At 37.0% G+C, this 22,053-nt stretch overlaps 3 protein-coding genes and 1 long non-coding RNA gene across 9 annotated transcripts; 3 read left to right on the forward strand and 1 right to left on the reverse strand.

Annotated features, from left to right (window-relative positions):
• Positions 1 to 240: 240 nt before the first annotated feature.
• Positions 241 to 6,988, forward strand: LOC122036770 (serine-threonine kinase receptor-associated protein-like). The gene is made up of 7 exons (XM_042596175.1): positions 241 to 621; positions 2,017 to 2,152; positions 4,810 to 4,891; positions 5,469 to 5,644; positions 6,042 to 6,179; positions 6,256 to 6,395; positions 6,495 to 6,988. The coding sequence occupies exons 1-7, from the start codon at positions 504 to 506 to the stop codon at positions 6,728 to 6,730; spliced, it is 1,026 nt and encodes a 341-aa protein (XP_042452109.1). The 5' UTR covers positions 241 to 503; the 3' UTR covers positions 6,731 to 6,988.
• A 79-nt stretch (positions 6,989 to 7,067) lies between these two features.
• On the reverse strand, positions 7,068 to 10,162 carry LOC122036771. Of its 2 annotated transcripts, none has more exons than XR_006127437.1 (3): positions 10,024 to 10,162; positions 9,673 to 9,788; positions 7,068 to 9,574 (listed from the first exon to the last, which is right to left on the reverse strand). It is a non-coding gene; the product is annotated as an uncharacterized LOC122036771 (long non-coding RNA). The 2 variants fall into 2 exon arrangements; XR_006127436.1 differs by having other exon boundaries at positions 7,068 to 9,577.
• A 2,016-nt stretch (positions 10,163 to 12,178) lies between these two features.
• LOC122036779 (plastidic ATP/ADP-transporter-like) lies at positions 12,179 to 15,005 on the forward strand. The gene is made up of 5 exons (XM_042596185.1): positions 12,179 to 13,089; positions 13,245 to 13,511; positions 13,594 to 13,737; positions 13,879 to 14,226; positions 14,380 to 15,005. Exons 1-5 carry the CDS (start codon positions 12,322 to 12,324, stop codon positions 14,773 to 14,775), a joined length of 1,923 nt encoding a protein of 640 aa, XP_042452119.1. The 5' UTR covers positions 12,179 to 12,321; the 3' UTR covers positions 14,776 to 15,005.
• An 844-nt stretch (positions 15,006 to 15,849) lies between these two features.
• On the forward strand, positions 15,850 to 21,136 carry LOC122036768 (ras-related protein RABA5a-like). 5 transcript variants are annotated; one of them, XM_042596172.1, is made up of 4 exons: positions 17,925 to 17,978; positions 18,049 to 18,106; positions 20,011 to 20,408; positions 20,600 to 21,136. In XM_042596172.1, the coding sequence occupies exons 3-4, from the start codon at positions 20,069 to 20,071 to the stop codon at positions 20,929 to 20,931; spliced, it is 672 nt and encodes a 223-aa protein (XP_042452106.1). In that variant the 5' UTR covers positions 17,925 to 17,978; positions 18,049 to 18,106; positions 20,011 to 20,068; the 3' UTR covers positions 20,932 to 21,136. The 5 variants fall into 5 exon arrangements, with proteins under 5 accessions (XP_042452108.1, XP_042452104.1, XP_042452105.1 ...); XM_042596174.1 differs by lacking the exons at positions 17,925 to 17,978; positions 18,049 to 18,106 and adding an exon at positions 15,850 to 16,143 and having other exon boundaries at positions 20,041 to 20,408; XM_042596170.1 differs by lacking the exons at positions 17,925 to 17,978; positions 18,049 to 18,106 and adding an exon at positions 15,854 to 16,187.
• Positions 21,137 to 22,053: the final 917 nt, after the last annotated feature.

Below are 22,053 nucleotides of genomic sequence, written 5' to 3' on the forward strand. Positions count from 1 at the left end.
CTAATAATAAAAATAATATCATTTTGATTTTTGTTAATTTTTAAAAAAAAATACAGGAGGGGAGTCAAAATTTTGACAGACTTTGAGGAGTAAGTGAAATTTCTCTTAAATACTGGGACCTCCTCGCATATTGAGCATCAAAGGCGAGGAACGTAGGCGACTTGGGAGCTGTTAAAATCTTGATCGGACGGCGAGTGTTCCATCTCGTTCTTCCTTTCCGCGTATAAAAACGCGCTCCCCCCTTCACTCACCGCCGGGGCCGTTCCTCGTTCTTATGATGTTTTTTTTTTTTGCTCCTCTTTTTGTTCCCAGAGACTGATCCCGCAGTTTTGTAGATAATACGTTGTTCTTGGCGATCCCTGCATAGGATTCTTGTCGATCTCCATCTTCGTTTTCTTTTTAATCTTCGAGGTGGATTTGTTATTGTTAGAAATTATGGGGTTAGGGTTTCTTATTTGCTAGTGATCTCTGCGCCTCGACTGTCGCATATCCTTCTTTAATCAATGGAGAAGAAGAAGGTGGCAGTTCCTCTTGTGTGCCATGGGCATTCGCGGCCCGTCGTGGATTTGTTCTACAGCCCTGTTACACCGGATGGATTCTTCCTGTTCAGTGCAAGCAAGGGTGAGCATTTCTTTGTTTCTGTTGCAATTAATTGGGATCGGTGATTCTTGAATTTGTAGACGATCCTTGCAAATAATGAAGAAACTAAAAGATTTAAGTGTGCAGAAAAATAAAATAAAGCAAATCTGAGACTTGAATGTAACAATAAGATTCCTCTATGGATGTATCGACGGATCATTCTTGATGTTCTGGTTTGTCAGTCTTGTATACGTGTTCAGTTGCTGATATTTCACTGATTAAATTGGATAGAAATTACTACCCCTCAACTTGTATTAGTCTCCTATGTGGATCTAGCCATAAGAAATATTATCGTATACCACAGCTCATAAGTTTATGCCAATGATTTTTTCAAAGTCTTTGAACATGTTTTATTTCTTATCCATTGGCGTCTTGCATAAATTGTTTGCTTTCGCATATATTTCAGTCTTTCTGGCCTCTTTTAATACTATTTCGAGTAGTGTCCCATCTTTTCATACACATTTATTATCCTTATCATTGTTCGCTTAAAGGAAATAGAGGAACTGTGATGAAAGATAATGCTTTTACATTCATTGACGTGACACTAGTGGGCTGTTTTTACCTAGGAATGTTTGGAGGTCCTACTGAAGTTTCAGATGTTAAGTAGTGAATTTCCTTTAATATTCGTCAATTTGAGCAATGTGCATACTTCATTATGTTTGTGGAAAGGCAGAAGGAAGAGAGTGCAATGGTGAATTGAGTCCCATTGATGCTACGCAAATTAAGAAAATAATATAGTGAAGAGAGAAATCATAAATGAAAAAGGTAAATGTAGGCATATGCTTTAGATTGTCACATGGTTTTAAAACTTTAAATCTCACAATCATTTTTCATGTCTTGATTCTGAATTACAAGGTGAAAAATGCCTTTTTTGAGTTATAATCCCAGTGTTTCCTGTTATTTGATCACTGAAATATTTGAATAATTGGGCAATTCTTGGAAATTTGGAGTTAAGGTTTTCAATGAGATATATTTCAGCCTTTAGTACTCTAACGATGGAGTCTTATTGCTGATCCTCTAGTTTTCTTTGTTTTACGACACTATCTAATCTCATAATTTTTATTGTAAAACTTGCTTTTCTCCTGATGAGCATTATGCCTATAGATTCATAAAACTTGCCAATATACTCATTATGTTTCTCCTTTTTATCATGGCTTTTGTGTTAATTTTCATTGCAACTTCATATAGAATAAAATATTAATGATAAGATTCTCTAATTTGTTTCACCTTGATTTCTGCCCACGAATGATTCTGGTAGGTAGCCCTTTTCCATGTATCTGGCAAAAACATTTTGTAATGTCTGGAGAAATTGCATACTAAATTAGTTTAATATCTATTAAATCCTCAACAAGGTATTTCAAATTGCTAACATCGCAGATGCAAATCCAATGCTTAGAAATGGTGAGACGGGAGATTGGATTGGTACTTTTGAAGGGCACAAAGGTGCAGTTTGGAGTTGTTGCCTTGATACCAATGCATTACGTGCAGCTACTGGATCAGCTGATTTTTCTGCGTATGTCATTTTTTCTCGAATAGGCCATAATGCATGACAAAATTTATCAAAGTTAAAGTTGGAATGATGTTCAACTTCAGTACGATAAATGTGCTGTGCATTTAATCTTGTGTTCCTTGAATATTTTGCATTACCTTTTCTATTTGTGATGACTTATCCTTCTGTTATATTTCAAGATAAGCAAATAATTTAGCTGTGTTTTTGTACATTTGATTCTCAATTTAGTATTAATTACTTTAGTCTTTTCCTTGTTAAAAATTTGTATCTCTGCTTTTGCCTGATCTTAATTGTGTGTCTTTATATTGACATTTGGGACAATAGCATACGACTATGTGAATACAAAGGGTAGGATGTCTTTCATATTGAACTTTGAATATTTCTTTTTAGGATATCTTGCATAGAAAGATACACAAGCATTTAATAATGCTTATAGGTGAAACCTAAAGAGAGAATATTGGCTTAGAATAAAAATGGCGAACATGGAAGATTTCTTGCTTCCTTTCATGTCCCTTTTCCTACAAAGTAGTTGCACGCCAACAATCATTTGAGATATCATGAGGATAACAAGCACCTTTTTTTTCTGTTACATGATGGATACAAAATGGACATGCCATTATCTTTATTTCCAACGATATGTTATCGAGAGATCTTGTATGCATAGACCTTTCTTTTACCATTGATTTCACTTCTGCAATCACTGGACAGCTACAAGGTTAAGAGGCTCAACGAAAACCTTGCTGCAAGAAGATGAAGCAAATAGAATTACAGAGGTAGGCACTGCTGAAGCCCTGTTTGAGAGTGGCAGAACAAGTTCACTACTTTTTGAACCATCACGAAGAACAACAAAGTTCTAGAGCTCAAGGATACCTCCCCTCCTACCTTTGTGTAAAGATATAGATAGGAGATTTGGGAAAGAGGATTTGCCAAACCAAGCCACAGCTGCTGTCCAATTCAAGAAGAATAAAGGATTGTTGGAACTCATTATGGAGCACAAAGGAGAGGGAAAACCAAGTTACATTGATTTTACCACTGCAATCACTGAACAAGGACAAGAGGCTCATTGCAAACCTTGCTGTGAGAAGAGGAAGAGAAATGGAATCACATGGGGAGGCACTGCCAAAGCTCTGCTTGAGAATGGAAGAACAAGTTTACTTGCTGGAGATTTCACAAAGAGCAATGAAATTCGAGAGCTCAATGATACCTTCCTTCCCACTTTAGTTTGAAGATGTAGAGAGGGGATTTGGGAATTGCCATCCGGTGCCCACATGTTCTGCATCCTCGCTTACCAAATTGAGGGTTGAGTTAGTTGCAATTGGGCTGGATTTGTACAGAAGAGGTCATAGGGGGAGAACAAACTTGTGAAGGTCAAAGACGCCACAGTGAGAGGTGGGGAGCAAGTGTAGCTTCACAAAGGGAAGAGATTGTGTAAGGGATTCCTCCTCCTAACATGCTTGTGGCTAGGGATTAGAGAGTCACTGGTAAGGTTTTGTAGCAGGTTGGGTTAGTGAGTTAATATAACAACCTTAGCATATGTTTTAGATTTGCATGGTTGGGCTACTGAAAAGAGCTTTCATTCAAGAATGTCTCCTTTCAGCTTGGCCTTTTGACTTATTGCTCATCCAATAATTGTTGGATTGATTGAAAATATGCTTCTTCTCCACTCAATAAAATGATTTGAATCATATCGAGCCTACAAGAAATTAAACTTCTGTAGGTCAGGGTGTCTATTCGTCTTCAACATTACACTCGTTGATCTCATCTGAATGGTTTACCTACCTTTACCTTTCCCCTATCATGTGTTGTAGTTTGACCTTTTGTCTCCGAGTGACTAACAACCCTGGTTGAACTAGGTTGGGATTAAAATGTTGCAATTGATGGTGCTACTAAGTTGCCAAATTATAGGTGATTTGATGCATTTTGATTTTCTGCGTCATCATCCTTAGTTTTGTGACCTTTTTTCTCAATATGATTGGAGAAGGTAAGCCTTTTTGCTCACTATCTTATTCAATTGTGTTCGTTCATTCTATCATTATCTTCCTCATTTTGTGCAATGTATCATCAAAATCTAAGTCAGTTTACATTTCATCTCCTTTTGAAGCATTTGCACTAATACGTGTTATTTATATAGATCATTTTTCTAATGCCTTTCGCAGACACTGTTGTTAACTTTAAAATGAATTAGTCCAAGTAAAAATAATTTTTCACTAGCTGTATTGTGAAAGATTCATAGTATGATTTTTCTCAGGAAGGAAGCTGGTTCCCAATTTTATTGTTTCTCATTTACAATAAAATAAAAGTATGGCTTCATCTGGTAAATTAGGATTTGTATTCAAATCTAACCAAACAATGGCCTGTTATATACACATCGGAATTTAAATAGTATTTTATGAATGAGATAATTGTTAGTTGTTCGCATATATAGATTAGTTTACCTAAACTGGTTAGCTGACCTATCATCCATCTATTGGACAAGTGCGGACTGATATCTTAAATCATGGTAGTGAACTTTTATTAGGACTAGGATTCAAATATTTTTTTCTTGCTCTTAGAATTTAGAGCAGTATGTGCTCTAGACTCTCTTTTTTTTTATTTCCTTTGGAAACATCATCTGATCTCAATATGTTTCATTTGAATGATCTTTGCCTCATTTCTTTCAGGAAAGTATGGGATGCTTTAACTGGAAATGAATTGCATTCATTTGAACATAAGCATATTGTCAGAGCATGTGCCTTCTCTGAGGTACATGAGAATGGTTTGCAGTTTTTCAAATTATATCTTCCTTTTGTTTTGCACTTAGCAGTATTAATCCATTTTATTTCTGTTCATGGATTCTCCAGCACCTCATCTCCGATGTGTTTATTGTGTTTTTTTCCTCCTTTAGCGCACTTGTTTCCCACTAGCAAAGTCTGGTGTCTGTGTTTGGTATGATATCATTTTTGTTTCTTTCATATCTGCTAAGCTTTACCATTGAAATAAATAATATAGCATATCTGACATTATCTGGATTTTATTTGCCATTGGCTTTCAAATACAAGACAACACTACATGGGTCTGATACTAGGACTCTTCATTTACTCCATATCCCTCTGTAAAACCAGCACTCCAACAATGACATATCATGCTCAATTCTGAGTTCATATTATAGCAGATGATGTGTGAGATCACATCACTTATTCGTCTGTTTTGCTTTACCATCTATACTCGAACTGATGCAATTAATGCCTCCAATTGTCCTTTTTGGATACATTCTTGTTGGCTACAACGAGCTGCATCATATTCTTCTTGTATTAGTCATGTTGCCCATTTTTGGTGGCAGGATATGCACCTGCTGTTGACTGGTGGAATGGAAAAAATATTACGGACATTTGATTTGAATCGCCCAGATGCACCTCCTAGAGAGATTGATAAGTCACCTGGTTCAATCAGAACAGTTGATTGGCTTCATAGTGACCAGACTATACTTAGTTCTTGCACTGATATGGGAGGTGTGAGGTTTGTTCTGTTTATTCCTTAGATGCCCTCTTGTCATCCTCCTTGAATTGCTAGTTTGTTTAATCCCTTCTTGCTTGTTGCTGGTGCATTTGTTCTTTTTTTTTTCCTTGAAGTCGTTAGTCATTATGTTTGGTGAGCGCCCCAATATTGCTGAATCAACCTTTTCCATACCGCTTGGCACTGAGGAGATGACAGACAAGCATGATGGTTTTTGGTTTTTAGTTTATAAGAAATAATCTGCTGTTGCTAATATAAATGATATTCTATGTTCTAATTCACTGTTTTACAAAGATCTCTGACATTGATGGTTTTTTTTCCTATATAGATATCAGTTTACATCCTTTTGAATCATATAGTAGTTCTTATCTTTGTGGTCAATAAATATACATCATCTCAGATTGTGGGACATAAGAAGTGGAAAAATTGTGCAAACACTTGAAACTAAGTCACCTGTTACTAGTGCTGAAGTCAGTCAAGATGGTCGTTATATCACTACTGCTGATGGGTCAACTGTCAAATTCTGGGATGCAAATCAGTAAGCCTACCTCGGCCATTTTTCTTTTCAGCACTTGAGCCTTGATGTTGAAATCAAAATATTGATACTTCTTCAGTTTTGGGCTTGTGAAAAACTATGACATGCCATGCACTGTGGAATCCGCTTCACTCGAGCCCAAATATGGAAACAAATTTGTTGTTGGAGGAGAAGATATGTGGATTCATGTCTTTGATTTCCATACGGGTGAAGAAATTGGTGAGTTCACTTTTGTTGTATTCCATGTTAACTCTTCATCCATAGAATATTGATCTGATAGGTTAAATAATTCCTTCTTCTTTTGTTCCCCAAGTGCAGTTTGTAACAAGGGTCACCATGGTCCAGTTCACTGTGTTCGCTTCTCTCCTGGAGGCGAATCTTATGCCTCTGGGTCTGAGGATGGCACCATCAGAATTTGGCAGATGGGTCCGGTGGCTGATGATAATGATTCTTACAGCACAAACACGCCTCCTGGGAAACAAAAGGTTGGTGCTGATGAGGTTGCTCATAAGATCGAGAGTTTTCACATCACCAAGGATGAGCTGAGGGAATAGGTTTTCCATCAATTTACATTCTGTTGGTTCCATATCTGCAAGGCCGTATTGATAGTTTTGCTCTTGTAAGTCGAGCCCACTTGATACCTATGATGCCTCACTAGTTAGATCCTTTTTAGATGATGCTATCAAAGAACAAAAAATCTTGCCCTTCTGTTTCAGATTTTTTGTGTTCTTTTTAGTGCTCGATCTGCAGTAACAGTTCTTTCTCAAGCTTGCCTTTGCCTAACAATTAGTATATGAGCTTTATTCTGGCAATCCCTAGTGCAAATGTTCCTCTTAATTTGTCAGGAATCAAAGTTGATGATACAGATCTGTATCTGGATGCTTGGTATGTTTTAGACCTCATTGTTGGGGTCGGTTACACTCAGATTTGAGGGGTTTAGTTGTGCTCGATAGATGCAATAAGCATGAAGGAATTTTAAGAGCTCTAACTACAGCTCATTTCAAGTGATTTTCGATCAGTCAAAGTACAATCAGTTTGTTTAGGATAGTGGTGTAATGCGGTGGAAATGCTTCTTCGCACTTGAAGTGAAATGGTTCTCCTCAACATTGCCTTTCAAGTCATATTGTCACCATTTGAAAGTTACTTAAGTTAGACATGTCTCGAGAGCCACACTCAAACTCGAAGCTTACAATTCAAACATAGACATTAATTGACGCCTTCTGCAATTGTAGAACAAAAATTGTTTGTTACCACTAAAAGCAATTCACTAAAGTGAGTTCTATGTGAAGTTCCCCTAGCATGATTCGGCTGGTTACATTCACATGGCAATTGGTATTTCCAAGTGTTGACAGAAGTTTGAGTCCGGAATGAAGATCCAATCCTATTGGAAAATTACAGAAAGGAAAATTGGCAATTTGCAAATTGGAGTATTGCAAAATTTATCTGCCTTGAAAACGAATTAATGCAATTAAAAAAGAGTGGTGAATCCTATTCAATCGATTCAGGTTTGGACCTTCTCCACATGAGGGATCATCTCTTTTCTCTCAGTTTCCTCAAAACCTAAAATTTCAGCAAAGACAGTTTGTAGCATACTCTTTGCTATCCTGTATGCCTCTGTAGAGACTGCTCCCTTCTCTCAGCACTCTTCATGGCATAATACAATAGATCATTGTACCACACGATGGGAGATTCCTCTAAATATTGACCTTCATGATCACTTTCTTGTAGCATCAAGCCATTCTTAGCTTTTCTAGTCCACCTTTTCAGGATGCAATATTCAGGAAGACGAAATGCGCCACACACTACGAAAAAGTCCAAGTAAATGCCTGCAAGGTATCTCTGATCCTTCATATTTAAAGCAATTGCACTATGCTTTCTTCTCAGATTCCTTGAAAACCACAAAATGTCAATTACTAGCATCGCCATCCCTTGCAACAGTAAATTTGTTTGTGGGACCATCTTGAATTGTGACAGGATAGTAGCTGAACGCTTCGACTAGTTCTTCTTGGAACTTCTCAAACACCGCCCTCGTGTAAATGTTGGCTGGCTGTTTCTCCATAGCTGACTGAGTTTTAAGAATTTGTTGGATGTTCAAAGTAGCATGATCTTCTTGGGATTCCTTTGCATATCGGCTATCTATTTCCTGGTCTTGTTGTGCAATAAACATTTGCAAAGAGCACGCTGTGACAACACATCGAGTAGATAACTCTACAAAGAAGGAATCTTTTAGATAGGCTGGAATCCATCTATGACGAATAGCATATAGTATTTGCAACCATGGGTTCTCACTGATATTATATTTATCGAGAATTGCCCTCCAATAAACCTCAAACGTCTCCACATTCTCAGCCTCATTAATGAACATTTTTAGTTCATCATGTAGGTCAGTGTACCTGCTGTAGACATCGGATAATTTCCTTTTGCATCTAGATAGGATTCTCCATCTGCATAAGCGATGACATGTCTAAGGAAACACCTTGGCAACTGCTGCTTCGACCGCCTTGCCTTGATCAGTAGTAATTGTCAGAGGTCGCTGGCCACACATTGCTGTCGGCCATGTTTCAAACATCCAAGTAAACGAGGATTCTGTCTCGTCCATAACCACAGCACAAGCAAATACAATCGTCTGCACGTGATGATTTAAACCTGCGAACGCAGCAAATGGCATCATGTTCTTATTCTCCCTACACATTGGTCATGCAGTTTCTGTTATCAACCTGCATTGCATAAAAGCAGCCGGCATTCTCTGCCTGCATCTTCCTGAAATAATCAACAAGGATTTGCGCATCTCCTTCACGGAAGACTCTTCGCCGCATCTCTTTCAAGTAGTCCTTGTGCTCCCTATCCTTGCCAGAGACATGACTAAGCTGGATCTCACGAACTCTCTCAGGACTAACCACTATGTGGGTGTGCTCCAACACCAACTTACTGATAATCCACTTACCAGGCCCCCCGTGAACAACCTCCATCATTGCCGGGCAACCATCCCTTATCAAAAGGCGCTTACGCTTCTTTCTGGTGCTGTTCTCAGCAACCTTCTTCTTCTTGTGATGGCCCTCTTTTAGGCACACAAACCTCTTCATGATCAACACCTCAACCCCTTTCCCTCGCTCGAATGTTGAAGCCAAGACGCAATGCATAGGCATTGTAAAATGCTCGTGCACATGCCTCTGATTCAAACTCCATACCTAGAGATGGTACCTGGTTTCTCTCATCACAATCTGCAACATCAAGTAGTCCATTTTCCATGGCATTCTGGATGACTGATGCTAGTGCGCAGCCACCATGAGAAACAATTGGAAGTGGTGCAATGACTTCATCTGCTTGCTGATCAGCGTCGTCAAAAACCATATTGTCCTCAACCATCTCATCATCTTCACTGGAAGAATACTCCATCTCTGCTGATTTAATTTAAATGACAATCTAATCAGAAAAACATTTAAGATGCTATGATTGTAATAATATTTTCATTGGGGTACTGAACGGGAACACCAACCGGAGAAATTGCATTGTATAATAAACTATTCTTCTTTCAAAAACCTGCACGAATGCAGATTTTCTACATTAAAATTAGAACTTTACTGGAATTGATGCCATCAGCAACTTTGATATCTGGAGCAAAAGAATATGTTTTGATCACTCCTTTAACCAGTATATAATAACAAGGATAAAAAAGGAAAGAGAAATTAGGGTTCTAAGCTGAGGGAAAGATCGGAGAGTCTATATGTTTGGATGCTAAAAAAAAGGAAATAGCTTCTCCACTACATCATTTACTCGGATTCTTTGGCGAAAACAAAATTGTCAGGGCTAGGGTTCTGAATACGGAGAAAATTCAAGAAATCAATACCAAATCGCTTGTTCTAGGGTTATGGAAACGAGAGCTTTCGATGCGACGGCGGCTGCTGAGGAAGCAGCGGCGGCGCGGCGTCGAAGAACCTCCGGCTACCACAGGCGAAGCTGGATGGCGTGAGAAAGTTCAGTTAGCTTCACCCGACCCATTATCCATCGATAATATTTAAAATAAAACAAAATTAAATAATAAATCTCAAAAAAAAATTATATTCGAGTTGTATTAAATTTAATAGAAAAAAATGACCTGGCACCCGTTCAGATGGGACCCTCGGTCCATTTCCACTGCTCTGCGGTCAAACCACGTTGGGTGTAACTCCACGGATAAAGAAATCAACTATTTATATATCTAGGGCAAAATCCCTCCCCAAAATACCCTTGATTTCAACATTATTAAAGCAGTTATCGGAAAGTATTACAATATATAGAGGCGCTGAACCACTGTTACAAAATATAACACCTAATACAATACTCACGTACGGAGTTAAGAATCTCATACTAGGAAAGTGAAAGATGTGTGTTTATATTGATCGCGGATGACTATGTCATTATCCTCATCTATTCTTCCATTTATATACTTCTATATCTCTGGTATAAAAAATAGAGAGATCTCACCATCACTTTTTTCCCATATAATATTATTGTAGCCTTCTCAGGACGATCTAATGACTAACACATAAGATATTATTATCATAAAATTTAGAATTCGAATCTCGGTAAAATCGAGATAAATACCTTCCTTATGTGCTAGTCATTATTCCAAAGACTAGTAGTCGCCCGTGATTTACTTCCTCCGTATTGATCTTGGAACGAGTTGACGAGGACGTTGGGACTAACGTATTCAATTTTTACTACCATATAATACTATTGTAGGATTTTTACTACCATATAATACTATTGTAGGATTGTAACATATATTCAGCAGTTTTCATAATTATTTTAAAATAAGTTTAATTAATTTAAAATAATTTTAATGAAGTTTAAATAAATTCAATAAGTTAATAAAAAATATTTTAATATAATAGTATTTAGAATTTAAAATTGAGGTGTCTAGTATAAAATCAATCAAATTGAATGATAAACTCACTATAAATATATTATAACATATATTAACCCTCGAGATTATGGTACAATAGAAGGGTGTTAAATTATCACTAAGATATTCACAATTCGTTCTCCAATTACGACATATTGAGATACTGACTTCTGAGCCATCCATTATTAGTATTTTTTTAATTTATCTTGACAACCAATGAAAAAATTTTATAGGACCGAATCAATTATTCTAAATTTAATATTACCTAATTTATCATTATAATAAATATTGAATGGTTTCTATATCTTATAGTATTTGTCAAGTAACTTTTATACATGGTAGCATAGCCACTAAGGATGTAAATAAATCAAATCGCTCATAAACTATTTGAAACTCGATTCAATAAAATTTGTTTGAACTCGTTTAATGAGACTCGTTAAGATAAATAAATCAAGCTCAAGCTTCACAATACTCAACTGTTAGCTCGTGAACATTGTTATTAGTAAACTCATGAATTAATTTTTAAATAAAAAAAATAATATTTTTAATATTGAATTTATAGATTTTACATTCTACTTATGAAAAATATAGATAAATATATTAAATTTATTTATTAGAATAAAATTATTAATTTTAATAAGAATATTATAATTTTCTTTAAATATATAATTTAATTTTTAATAAATAATTAAATTTATAATTTATATTTATTAGAATTTAATAAAAATTTGAATAAGTTCGTAAGTTATGAATACATTCATTAAATAAATCTCGAGCTCAATACCATTATAAATGAATTAAATTCAAATATTAAAAAATTTAATTTAGCTCAGTTGGATTACACACCCTTAATAGCGGGAATAAGATGCATAATAAAATCAAGTATGAGGTGTTTTTTTCACGGGAATAGCTACTATTACGGGACAGATGAATTCCCTTCCTTAGCCAATGGAACGTCGTCTTTTGCTACAATCATGGGGCGTTTTTGATTTTTTGTTTTTTTTTTTTTGTTTAAAGGACGTCTTTTATGATTTGTAAAATTTGGGCGCCTTTGTTTTTTTTAATCTTATTATATTTATATTGTTGTTGAAGTCAAAAATACAGTCCTGTCAAAAAGCAATTTTTCTATCAGCGTCGCCGTAGCAGCTCCTCCATCGCGCCTTCGCTCCTCGCTCATTGACATGGACTCTCTCCCTCTCTCCATATCTTCCTCCCACCTCGACTCCGAGCTTGCAGAGAAGTCCATCGTCGCTGGGAGGCATGGAGAGAGTCATCTCCACGAAAGCCCTTCTTTCCCTCCCCTCCAAGCCTCACCCTCGCGCCTTCCATCCTCTCCCTTCCCTCCGCAGTCGCTTCCCCTCCCCCGCCCTCCGCGCTCCCCATGGCTTCGGCTCCCAGGACAGACCCACCTCGATCTCCGTAGCGAATCCCCAAAGGTTGCTCCTTTACCCATCTGCCACCGGTAGACAGAGGAAAGGTCCGATTTTTAGGGCAAGCGCGGCGATTCCGGCCGACGGAGCCGGACTTGTCGACGAAAAGGCGAGCCCCAAGTTCCTGGGAGTCGAGTTGTCAACTCTCAAGAAGATAGTCCCGCTTGGGATCATGTTCTTTTGTATTCTGTTCAATTATACCATTCTTAGGGACACCAAGGATGTGCTGGTGGTGACGGCCAAGGGGAGCAGCGCCGAGATCATTCCATTCTTGAAGACCTGGGTGAACTTGCCCATGGCCATCGGATTCATGCTTCTGTACACCAAACTGTCGAACGTGCTGTCAAAGGAGGCTCTTTTCTACACCGTGATTATGCCCTTCATCGCTTTCTTCGGAGCCTTTGCGTTCCTGCTGTATCCCATGCGCGACGCCATCCATCCCACCGCGCTGGCCGACAGGCTCTTGGCAGCGCTCGGTCCGAGCTTCCTTGGCCCGGTTGCAATTCTGAGGATTTGGAGCTTCTGCCTGTTCTATGTGATGGCCGAGCTATGGGGAAGTGTGGTTATCTCGGTCCTCTTCTGGGGTTTTGCCAACCAGGTGACACATTGGAATCACTTTCTTGAATAATTTCTTTCACAATTTCATCCAAAAACAACTTTGCAGGGTTCTTATACAGTTCATTAATCTGTTTCTTCATCAAAATTTTATCACATTCAAAGTTTCTTCCTAATTTGAGGCCCTGCATTTTCCAGATTACTACCCTTGAGGAAGCCAAAGAGTTCTACCCATTGTTTGGACTTGGAGCTAATATTGCCCTCATCTTCTCTGGACGCACAGTGAAGTTCTTCTCTAACATGCGTAAGAATTTGGGGCCAGGGGTCGATGGCTGGGCAATTTCACTCAAAGGAATGATGAGTATCGTCGTTCTCCTTGGCCTTGTAATATGTGGAATCTATTGGGGTGTGAATAAGTTTGTTGTAAATGATCCATCCATTCCAAGAACAGAACGCAAAAAGAAGGTTCTATCATATGATCAATACTGTGCTTTATTTGATTCCTTCTCTTCTGTGGCACTAGTTATTAAAGATAAATCTATTGCAGGAGAAGCCGAAGCTAGGTATGAACGAGAGCCTGAAAGTTCTTCTGTCGTCTCGATATGTAAGAGACCTTGCAACCTTGGTGGTTGCTTATGGTATAAGCATCAACCTTGTAGAAGTCACATGGAAATCAAAGCTCAAGGCACAGGTAACACTATGCTCATATTGTACTTGTCCCAACTATTTGGGTTCTGCTATGGTGAATCGAATTCCTCCATTGAGCTCAAAACAAGATAATATCACTAGTGATTCGCCTTTGAACTTATGTTTCTGCATATCCATTTGACAGTTCCCTAGTCCAAATGAATACTCATCCTTCATGGGTGATTTTTCAACTGCTACTGGAATTGCAACATTCACAATGATGTTGGTAGGAAGATGGATTCTCCGGAAATTCGGGTGGGGAGTTGCAGCTATGATCACTCCCACAGTTCTACTGCTCACAGGAGTTGGGTTCTTCTCGCTAATTCTGTTCAGTGAGCCATTGGCTCCCCTATTGGGCAGTTTTGGTATGACTCCTCTGCTTGCAGCTGTTTTTGTTGGTGCACTTCAGAACATTTTCAGCAAGAGTGCAAAATACAGCTTGTTTGATCCTTGCAAAGAAATGGCTTACATTCCTATGGACGAAGAGATGAAGGTCAGTTTAATTCATCCACTAATCTTTGTATGAACATATACATCTGCCATGGTTATTCATGGACATCAAAATGAAACCAGTTAGTGTATTGGAAGAGAATTGGTACAGATCTTCTAGTTTCACTTAGGCCTTTCGATATTCTTTGTATTACAGGTCAAAGGGAAGGCTGCTATTGATGTTGTCTGCAACCCCCTAGGAAAATCTGGAGGTGCCTTGATCCAGCAGTTCATGATCTTGACATTCGGTTCTCTGGCAAACTCAACTCCTTACCTGGGAGGAATACTTCTAGTGATTGTTCTGGCATGGTTAGGCGCTGCGAGGTCCTTGGACTCTCAGTTCTCGCCTTTGGCCAAGCAGCAGTTCGAGAAGGAGAAGATGCTGAAGGCAAGTGAACCTTCAGTCATCGAGCAGAAGGAGAATGGTTCTCTTCATGAATCCACAGCAAGTGAGAACTCGTCGAACGGGTCACCGGCAAAAGAAGAACTTGCTACTGAATCGGAGACTTCAGCAGGAACCAGCCATGGTCAGCAGAGTTACACTTCAAGGTAGCACCAGAAATTAAGATGTTAGGAATGGTAAGGAGTTTTAGGTGCTGTAGCTATCAATGTAGGAATAATATGAAGAACTGATGGTCAGAACTCTGTTCTTCGGGTCTTTTTCGATATGTTCTGCTATGATTTGAGTCTTTTTTGGTGGCCATTGACCAAAATATGTTTCAATTGTTTGGAATTTTCTCAGAAAATGCACTGTTCTTTTTATTGCATTATCATTTCATGTAACTTCTGGGTTGAGTCGTTTGACAAGCTTCCTTCCAGTCTTGTATGTTATTTATTTGTGTAATTGTTCACTAGGTAAATTCACATATAATAAAAAAAGATAGTTCAGACAATAAAGTATAGTAAATTTTATAAAAATAAATATGAGTTCCACGAAGGAAAAATTAATAAAGTATTCCAAATCATCATTCTTCTACAATTTATATGTAAATGGAAATATGTTCCCGGAGTTACAGTGTCACGATAGAATATTCAAGTTATTACTCAAATATTTACGATTCGATATCTAATTATGATGTATTTATATGAATTTTTCCTTCAAATGGAGGGCATAATTAAAAAATACTAGACTTCTAGATTGATCGTCGTGTGTACTTTTTGATTTATCTTGATGACCAATAGAAAATTTCCATGGAGTTAGATCGATCACCGCAAAAATAATTAATAAAATTAATTAAAATTATCTTCTTTTTTTTAAATGTAAACGAAAATCTTCAGACAATAAACACGAAAATCTATCTTCATCTTCATGGAAGCCGTAAGTCCTAAATCCATCTAATTCATAACCTAAATTTAAAATTTTGTTATCTTTTATATATATAAGCCCCAAATTTATATATATGATTTGTGGATTGACTGTCGTGGATTAGATTGAGTTAGAACTTTTTAACCCGTCAAACGGATCCGCCCGTCCCACCCAATCAAATGGCTGGCCCGCCCCGGTCGGCCCGTCTGCTCTAAAAATTTGTTCATAAGAACACATCTGCTATTTGACTACTTTGGAACAGCAAATAAAGTGAGAGGTGAGATTACTCTGCGGAGGTCCAGACTCTAATGCGTTGCCCGCACGACGCCGACCTTCCACAGTTTGTTTATTTCCTAAACGCCAACGCCGTGATTCCCCTCACCGTCTTCCATTCTAGTCGAGTTACCGCTCGCGAACTAAGTTTAAGCCCCGTTCCACTTCCCATTAAAACCCTTCCCCTTCGATCCCTACGTTTTTCCTTTCCCGGAAAGGGTAGCAGTCCCTTGGTGCTCGGAGATTTTTTCGTCGAGGTAGCCGAAGGATTCCCAAGGAGAGAGAACGACGGCCGGATCTTGGGCCTGATGAGGGTGCGCCAATTATTGCCGTCCGCACGTGGTACGATCGATTTTGGTGCTCAAAGTCGGATCTGTTGGACTTTGGTGAATCCCGTGTTCACTGTCTAATTCTGAATATTTTACTTCCAATTGTGATCTGGTTCTAGCAAATTTTAGATTAAGTGTTAGGTTTTCGTGCCTGTTCTTACAATTTTTTTTTGTTGTTCTCTATGAGATTGGTCAGTTGGTTTTCTTTTCTTCCTTTATTTTTCTTTCTTTCGAAGAAATTTTCCTTTTTTGCTTCATATTTTTTTTTTCTTACGAGTCGGTTCATCTTCCTTTTGTCTGTTTATAGTGAATCAAATTGAAATGTATGGTAAAGTTATCTTTTTTTCATCATCGTATTATTCAGGGACCTTTCTTTGCATGTTGTATGCTTATGAACTGATCTTCTCCTCTTGACATACGCAAGTTACTTGTCGTAGATTTGCTTTGAACGGTTGTCTGTGGAGTATTCTCTGGAAAACTAGATTTTATATCTTAACCTCCATTGTTTAGTTCAGTAGATTGGGTTACGAATCTTAGGTGCAGGATTGTAATTTTGAAGTGTAATGTCGCTTAAATAGTGATGTGAAGACCAACATGAGGGTAATAAAGAAATTGACAAAAAAAATCAAATTCCTAATTCCGGAATTACTTTAATGCCCTGCATATACTTTTCCAAATCTTAGACTTTGCTCATACCTCCCTTTTTCATATCCATGATTTGTAAAAGAAGACAAGGTTATTCCCAATTACCGATTATTGAAGTTTTGACAACTTTAGCATCATGCACAATTGTAATTCAAATTATGGTGGTGTTTTTTATCAACCACCTTATCAATGCATGCTTTGGCTGAGGGTAGAAACCGTAGATCAATGGGTCCGTTCATCTAGCCTACATGTTGAATGGGGAAAGTAATTTTCTGATGTCTTTATGTTTAATTCTCCTTTATTATTAACTTCTCTTTGTCCACCGCAGATTAGTTTATTGCATATAATGGACGACTTACCCAATGATCTGGTATTGAGTGATTATGCTGCATGTGTAAATTTGATAGTCATCATATGGTCAATTTGCATGAATTTGTTTGGAAATGGCATGTGATTTTGTTCATTTATGCAATAAATATGCTCTTTGAAGTATCAGTATCACATGGTAATTCATATAATGGTTTTTTGGCTCATAATAATTTCTTTTGCTTCGAAACCTGTTGCATTTTGATGCTTATGATGGGTTTTTCATCACATAAGACTGAGTCGGTTGGGTTTGGAAACATCTTGTATTCCTTGTGAGAGAACCATTTAAACTGGACCACTGCTAGCTGCAACTAGTGCTCTATTATGTTTTTAGGAGTGTCAACTTTCGTTGTGACTGAAATCTCCTCCTCATTTAAGCAGTCTGGAGAAAATGGCAGTTATAAGAAATTGTAAGCTTAATATTTGTTGAGGATGTTTCTGAGTTGAAGTGGTACAAACCAGAAGTTGTACATGAAAGTTAGAGCTGAATCAGTTAGATGTGCCAATTTTAGGGAAGAGGTAATCTTGAGCACAATGTAGGGCCACAATTTATGGGAAGAATGTTGAAAGGTCTATATTCATATTATGGAAAATCTTAGGTCTTTAGACTTCCTCAATGTGATAAGTGTTAGAGTTAATGTCTTCAGTTCGAAGGATCACTCTATATGGTAGTCATCTTTGTAGTTTTGTTTTGGTTCAGATTGGAAATTTTGGGTAGATGTTAAATTTGCAGTATTGCCCAGCTCCTTGCTGCAAGTGACCTGCTCTTTATTTATGGTGTTGCACCCATAGGGCGACCAAGTTCAATGTGAGATTTAATTGCAAAGGATTAGAGAGGTATCAGCTAATTTAACTAAAAAGGCTTATATATCTTTGAAAGGGAAATTAATTGGTCAAAATTTTGCAGATAGAGAAGCAGGAAAATGCCATGTGTTTGTGGAACTCTCACTGCGACCAAGCTCAATGTGAGATTTAATTCTAAAAGATTGGAGAGTTTCTCTGCAAATTTAACTAAAAAGGTTTATATACCTTGAAATAGAGATCAATGGATCACAATTGTGCAGATAGAGGGCAGGGAAATGTCATGAAACTCAGTGAAGATTTTGCTTTCCACCGAAGATTACTAATATTTCACTTTATCTATTGAAGTTTTTTCATAATAATCGCATTTTTTGTTGATATGTGATAAAAAATTTTGGTCTTGCTTTTATTTTGCCATCTATCATATTTACATATAAATTTAATCCTAGTGAAACAAATTATGATGCTATATTTGCTTCAATACTATTAATATGAATTAGTTTCTGAATAATCACAAAGCATGCAACTCATTTATCTCTATTTGTTGTTCAACGATCTAAGTGTTTGTTGTCTGCATAGAAACATTTAAAAGAAATAAATGGGTTAATTAAAATGGTTCTTAAGTTTAAGGTAGTGGGTTTTGATTTCCCAAACTCCTTATTTACCATCAGTCCATTTCAATGGCTAATGGTCATTGGAGAAAAAAGAAAAAGGAAAAAATAGGAATATAGATAGTTTTATTTTCCAAGTTCCAGTGTTGGGTTCATTTCTTCAACTTGAAGATGGATAGCTGAGGATGGAACATATTCTCATTTTTTTTCTTTTTTCTGAAATTGGTTTGGTACATTGCATTTCTACAAAATTTGATTGTGGGATTATCATTTATTTTTAAGTATTATCTTGCTTTTTCTCTAAGACATTGACTTCAACTTTTACCGTTGTACCTTGAAAACTCATGGATCAATTTGAGGCTAGTAATTTAGCTCACCTCTAGGTATTATCAAATATTCTAATGATGAAATTCAAACTTGAGACCTTTTGGTTTCTCACTTGACAGCTTAAATGTGTTAAGTTACATGTCTCATAATGGTTTGGCCTTTAGACAATATTTCAGCTAGAAACTATGAAGTTTTGTTAGTTCAATTGGGATTGCATCTTCTTCTTCTTCTTCTTCTTCTCTCTCTTTATCCCACAGGCTGGCATAGTTGGTTCATGTAAGAGTGTTGTTGCCAATAGGTCTGTGATCGATTCCCAGTAGGTGTAGAATGCCCCGCTGGTTGCCTCAACTCTTCCTTGCATATGCTGTTGTTCCTAGGCGAAGTTCCTCATGATTTATCTCCCTTCGAGACCATGGGGGGGCCACCTTGTTTCACCTTTTGCTGTCAATATATATATATGAACTGAAGATTGATGGTCATCCCTCTTAAAAGCAGACAGAAGAAACTTATGGGCAATTAATGTGATAGCATGAACCAAAAATAGGCCATCCTGAACTCTGTTTTAGTTTCTTTTCACTTATTGTGTTTTAATTTTATGTTGAGACAATGTTATTTATCTTGTGTATACCTTGTTTGGTCCATTGGAGCATAGTTAGTCCTCCTTTGTTTTTCTTTTAGATGTGATAGATGCTTAAACAGAGGGGAAGGTGTTGCAAATACAGGGAGGCCCAAAGAAGATATTATTAATGTAACAAAGACTGATTCAATCAGTTTGAATATTATTGGTGATATTACAAAGTTCAGTGCGGTAAGATTTATGATGATGCCAATTATTGTTGTTTATCAAGAAAAAAATTGCATACAAAATGTTCATAGGAAGCCAATGGATTCTATTGATGGAATAGTTGAATCGAGTGGAAGGTGGGAGTAATAGGGGAAGATTAAAGAAAACAATATTCAATAATAATGCATTATTTAAAGTGTAAAATAGAAGTTAGACACTTAGGATACTACTGAATTTTACATGATTGAGATTTTGTTGTCATCATGCCTCCACCTTCGTCTAGTACACTTATTTTTTACTAGCAAAAATTAAATTAATAGTTCAATATTAATACATTCATTTGCAGTTTTGGCTATGATTATCTACTGACCACCAGGAGAGCCATCAGTGAGAAAGTCAAAAAGATGGCCAACAATGGAGATGAACAGCAAAGTGAGGACTATCTTTTCAAAATTGTTATGATTGGCGATTCAGCTGTGGGGAAGTCAAATTTGCTCGCAAGGTTTGCACGGAATGAATTCTATCAAAATTCCAAATCCACCATTGGTGTTGAATTCCAGACTCAGAAGATGCTCATTGATGGAAAGGAAATTAAAGCTCAGATTTGGGATACTGCTGGTCAGGAACGCTTCAAGGCTGTTACATCTGCATATTACAGAGGTGCAGTAGGAGCACTTCTTGTTTATGATATCAGCAGGCGTCGGACATTCGAGAGTATCAGTCGATGGTTGAATGAACTACATGGTAAGCACCAATGTCTCATTTTATCATCCATAGAGTTTTAATGGCAACACTGGCCATTTGTTTTAATGACAACTGAGGATTTGCTGACTAAATATTATCGAATTTACTGATCGAAACAATCATATTACAATATCTCGATCCGGCAATATTGAAAGATAATTTCAGTTGACAATTGTTTGGCATTTCAACAGCACATTCTGACATGAATGTCGTGATCATCTTGGTTGGGAACAAAACTGATCTCAAGGACGCAAGGGAAGTCGACACAGCGGAAGGCAAGGCCATAGCTGAAACTCAAGGTCTCTTCTTCATTGAAACTTCTGCGCTCGACTCCTCCAATGTTGCAGCAGCCTTCGAGACCGTGGTGAAAGAGATCTACCACATTTTAAGTAGGAAAGTATTTCAATCTCAAGCGCAGAAGCACGAGGCAGTGGCGGTGTTAGGCAGCGGGAAGTCTGTGGTTTTACAGGGAGATGGAAGCGATACAAATGATGGAGCCCGGGGATTTCCATGCTGCTCTTGAAATGAACTGTATAAGCTTCTTCTGAGTTTCGTTTTTCCAGAACTACTTCAGATTCACTTCATTTCATTTATCTTCAATGTAAAGGGGTATACGTGCCGATGTTCTTTTCGTTTTGGTATAATGGTGGAATGGTGATTTGCCCATGGATGAGATTGAATACCAGCATTCAAAATTCTACTGAAATAGATCAAGAAGTTGCCATGGATGAGCTTGAATCCCCAAGTACAATTCTATATATTTTCAAATGCAAATTTTAAAACTTTAAAGTTTCGTTATTGTATTTTTGAAATATCATTTGAAAGGATTTCATTTCAAGTTTGGCGTTTTCCGTTTTTGACTTTCTGATTTATTTATTTATTTATTTTTAAGATATAAAGGGGTTGCTTCTACTTTAAGGGAGTGTATTCAACGTTGAACTTTTAATTACTTTGAATGATTTTTGTGGATTTTAAAAGTCTAGGTGTATTCAATTTAGACTTTTATAAACTCTATAGAAATCTAATGATATCCAAATTAGATTTTTATAGAGTTTTAAAAAGTCATGTGGTATTCAAACTCGACTTTTTAAAACTCTATGAAAATCTTTTGGTATCCAAAATTTTAATAGATTTTCATGGATTCTTTTAGAATTCCTTAGATATAAATTTTAACCAATGAGAGCTCTCCAAAATACTTGGTATAAGTTTAAATATAAAATAAAAAATCTTCTCCTTACCCTTGAGATTTCTATAGACTTCAAATCATTTTAATTTTTTACGAATAAGTTCTTTCTCTTGTCGCTCCTCGATTTTGATTATTTCTTTGAGTCCCATCTAGAGCCTACCAATATAATAATATACAGTCCAACTTGATACATATTCAACCAAGAATCTTCACCACTTTGATCAAATTTAACACTGTTCTCGATGTTATTTCTTTACCACCTTGATCACGTCGACGGTCTACCATAGAGATTACTTTAGGGGTGTGTTAACCTCTGTTATAAAATTAACTATACATGTGTTTTTTTTAACATTATTATTATTTATTTATTTTAATTTTATTCTTTTCTTTATTTTTTTGTTTTTAAGGTTTACGTTTTTTTTTAATTTACGTTTTTTTTAGTTTATGTTTTTTTAAAAA

This window comes from Zingiber officinale, unplaced genomic scaffold (assembly GCF_018446385.1).
Source record: "Zingiber officinale cultivar Zhangliang unplaced genomic scaffold, Zo_v1.1 ctg207, whole genome shotgun sequence".
Taxonomy (NCBI): Eukaryota; Viridiplantae; Streptophyta; class Magnoliopsida; order Zingiberales; family Zingiberaceae; genus Zingiber; species Zingiber officinale.